This window comes from Xiphophorus hellerii, chromosome 6, assembly GCF_003331165.1.
Source record: "Xiphophorus hellerii strain 12219 chromosome 6, Xiphophorus_hellerii-4.1, whole genome shotgun sequence".
NCBI lineage: Eukaryota > Metazoa > Chordata > Actinopteri > Cyprinodontiformes > Poeciliidae > Xiphophorus > Xiphophorus hellerii.
The window spans coordinates 11897661-11900405 of NC_045677.1; the positions used below are offsets into that span (position 1 = coordinate 11897661).

Here is a 2745-nt window from a genome sequence, read left to right on the forward strand (position 1 = left end):
GTGAAATTAATCTAGAAATTAACTTTTTTTCAAAGTTAAAGTTAGAGAGGAACAGCTGAACATGAAAAAATATATTTAACTTGTTGTAAAGGCTAATTGCTGAAAACGCAAAACTCAGCAAATCAATAAAAGTTGCTAAATTAAATTACAGTAGTTTGATACGAATAGAAATTACATTTTTAGAATTTGAACACTGGTTCAAAAAAACACAACAGCATTAAACCTTTTATAAATCTTTTATTTCTGTTTCATTATTAGCATGTTTACTTAAGCAATTGTTTATTACGAGAATCAAAAAGCATTAAGAAAAAGACAGATATATAATAATATTTTCAAAATTATGAGAGAAATGTAAATAATTGATATCTTAGCTGTTTTCTTTTTTGTTTACTTTATCAGTTTAACTCTGAAATAAATGAACATTACTAAGCCAGCACCAGTAAAAAGCATGTATACTCACATCCAATAAAATAGAATATGGGTTACAACAACACTCATTTGTTTGTTTTGAAAATAAAAACCCTTAAGCAGTTATTAAACATACTTTCATTAAGCCCCTATTTTTCCAATAAACATATATATATATTTGCTCTGATGTAATATTTTTATCTTAAATGTGTTTTCATGAGCTGTTAGTCAAAGCTTATTATAATTATCAGAAATGAAGGCTTGAAAGCCTCAGAGTGTGTAATTAATTTTAAAAAAAGTAAATTGAGTTCCCGGAATAAATAAGTGTTATTTCCTAATATTCTAACTTATTGAACATGAACGCATTAAAATCAATAATAAAAGAGGTTATATTCTCATAAAGGCTTGATTGCAGAAGAATAACATCTCTAAACTTTATTGGTTTAGATGATTACATAAAACCCTTTTTTCTTGTTTTAAATCAGTAAGTGATTTATAACTTGTGAAGAATTATAAACTGTTGGGAAATCCACTTGCACCATGAACGGAGGAGTTTGCAGGCTTCACATCTTTTTACCGTCTGTCTTCTGGGACATCGTCTTCAGTTTTGAGCTGAAGAAAAAAAAAGAAGGTTTAAATCAAACCCTTTATGTAATAGCATTTTTCTGCTTCGTAATGAGAAAGTCTGGATCTAAACTCAAATCAGATACTACTGTAAAAACTAAGTCAACTAAGTCTGACTTAGTGAGTCTACCTCAGTAAGTTGAGAGCTTCCTTCACCCAGTCATCATTTGGACTTGCACAGATTTCCTGGCTATTGATGGTGTAAAAACTGTGATAAAAAGAAATATAATAAGACACATAAACAGCATCTGAATTTATTACACATGAGTCACTTGTTGGAATAACAAAATAAAACTATTTTCTAAGGAAAACATGGATGTTTTTTGATAATTATTTCTGAGAAAATACCGCTGTAGCAACTCATTCTGGAGAATAAAAAAATACATTTTTAGAGAACCATTTGGAAGATGATTGGGACATTGTGAACTTTTTTAACATATTTGTGATGCTTTTTCCATCACAAATATGCTAAAATCTTATCAAATTCTTGCAACAATGGCAAATTAGCGCTCTTCCTTGAAAGCAATTGAAAGGATGCAGAAAGTGTAAAGATTTGTGGTAGGGGGAGTCTTACATGATTGAACTGATGCGGCAGTGTTCTGTAGGTAATTGCTCTCTGTAGCCTCTGATATTTTGGAAGGGAACTGGCTTCTTACTGTACCTTGTACAGCAGGGTTTGCTGGTTCGGAAACCTTCAGACGGAAAAGTCACACACAAAGGCTGACTCACAGCTTGAATAAAATATTCAAACTTCAATATATTTGATGTTCTTGATTGAATTGAATAAGTGATAGAATAAACTCACCGGCAGCTGGAACTGGGATCAATATTCCCACTATGATGAAGAGGGGAATGGCGATCATGATGATGCTTCTGGGAGTCATGATGAGGGATCCAGCAGATAACAACCAACCGCTTACTGTATTTGTATAAGTTTGGTCAGACGTCTACCTTTATAGGTCCCACATTGAGGACAGGAAACCCAGCAATGCATCACGGAAGCCAAAGCTCAAGATCTTTTCGATAGCACATTTTATCTGAATACCACAACATCAAGACGTGGCATTTGATCATGCATCCTGTTCTTTCACCGTTTCTCATTGCACAATAATACACAGAACATTCTTGGGTTCCTTTCTCTAAAACTAATTTCCTGGTTAATTTTGTTCCTTCTAAATTTGTACAATTCATTCAACATTCTCTGTTCTTTTGGTTGTCATTTAATAGGGTTACACGTGTGTTTCCTTAGCCCTTTAAACTATTACATGTGGCGAGTTTTTCTTTTAGCCAAATCTGATTCTAAGAAATGTGCTAATTTGCTAGCCACTACCACAACTTGACCTAAAAGCTTCAGTAGAAATAGAAATATTTCGTTGTTTGCAGTATCTGTAATCTTAAGATTGCATTGTATTGAGCAAGCAGGCTATGTTGCGTGAAAATCTCTTCGCTAGTTAAGTTGACCTATTTGATCTTCAAAAGGCTGATGAATCTCCCACTACCGTCTCTGACCTAGAAAGACGAAACTTTCTTACGATGCAAGCACATCCTGTTCTCATCAGAAATTGTGCACAGCAATGTGAAAAGTGTTTTGTTTCCTTTCAGCTTTCATGGTTTTTTTCATTTTCGTCACTCTTAATGTTTCAGGTGGTCAAACTGATTTTAATGTCAGGCAAAATTAACCTAAGTACATGCAAAAAGCCAACCCTAAATCTA

The 2745-nt window shown here is 33.2% G+C and overlaps 1 protein-coding gene across 1 annotated transcript; it reads right to left on the minus strand.

Moving 5' to 3' along the window:
* Window positions 1-220: 220 nt before the first annotated feature.
* LOC116721120 (C-C motif chemokine 20-like) lies at window positions 221-2008 on the minus strand. Its single transcript, XM_032564633.1, has 4 exons — window positions 1838-2008; window positions 1607-1724; window positions 1163-1240; window positions 221-1020 (listed from the first exon to the last, which is right to left on the minus strand). Exons 1-4 carry the CDS (start codon window positions 1914-1916, stop codon window positions 972-974), a joined length of 324 nt encoding a protein of 107 aa, XP_032420524.1. The 5' UTR covers window positions 1917-2008; the 3' UTR covers window positions 221-971.
* Window positions 2009-2745: the final 737 nt, after the last annotated feature.

Coding starts and splice junctions, on each gene's coding strand:
- LOC116721120 (XM_032564633.1), bottom strand. CDS start 1,916: ATGACTCCCAGAAGCATCATCATGATCGCCATTCCCCTCTTCATCATA. Junction 1,241..1,606: donor TGCCGCATCAGTTCAATCAT/GTAAGACTCCCC, acceptor TTTTTATCACAG/TTTTTACACCATCAATAGCC. Junction 1,021..1,162: donor GAAGCTCTCAACTTACTGAG/GTAGACTCACTA, acceptor TTTTTTCTTCAG/CTCAAAACTGAAGACGATGT.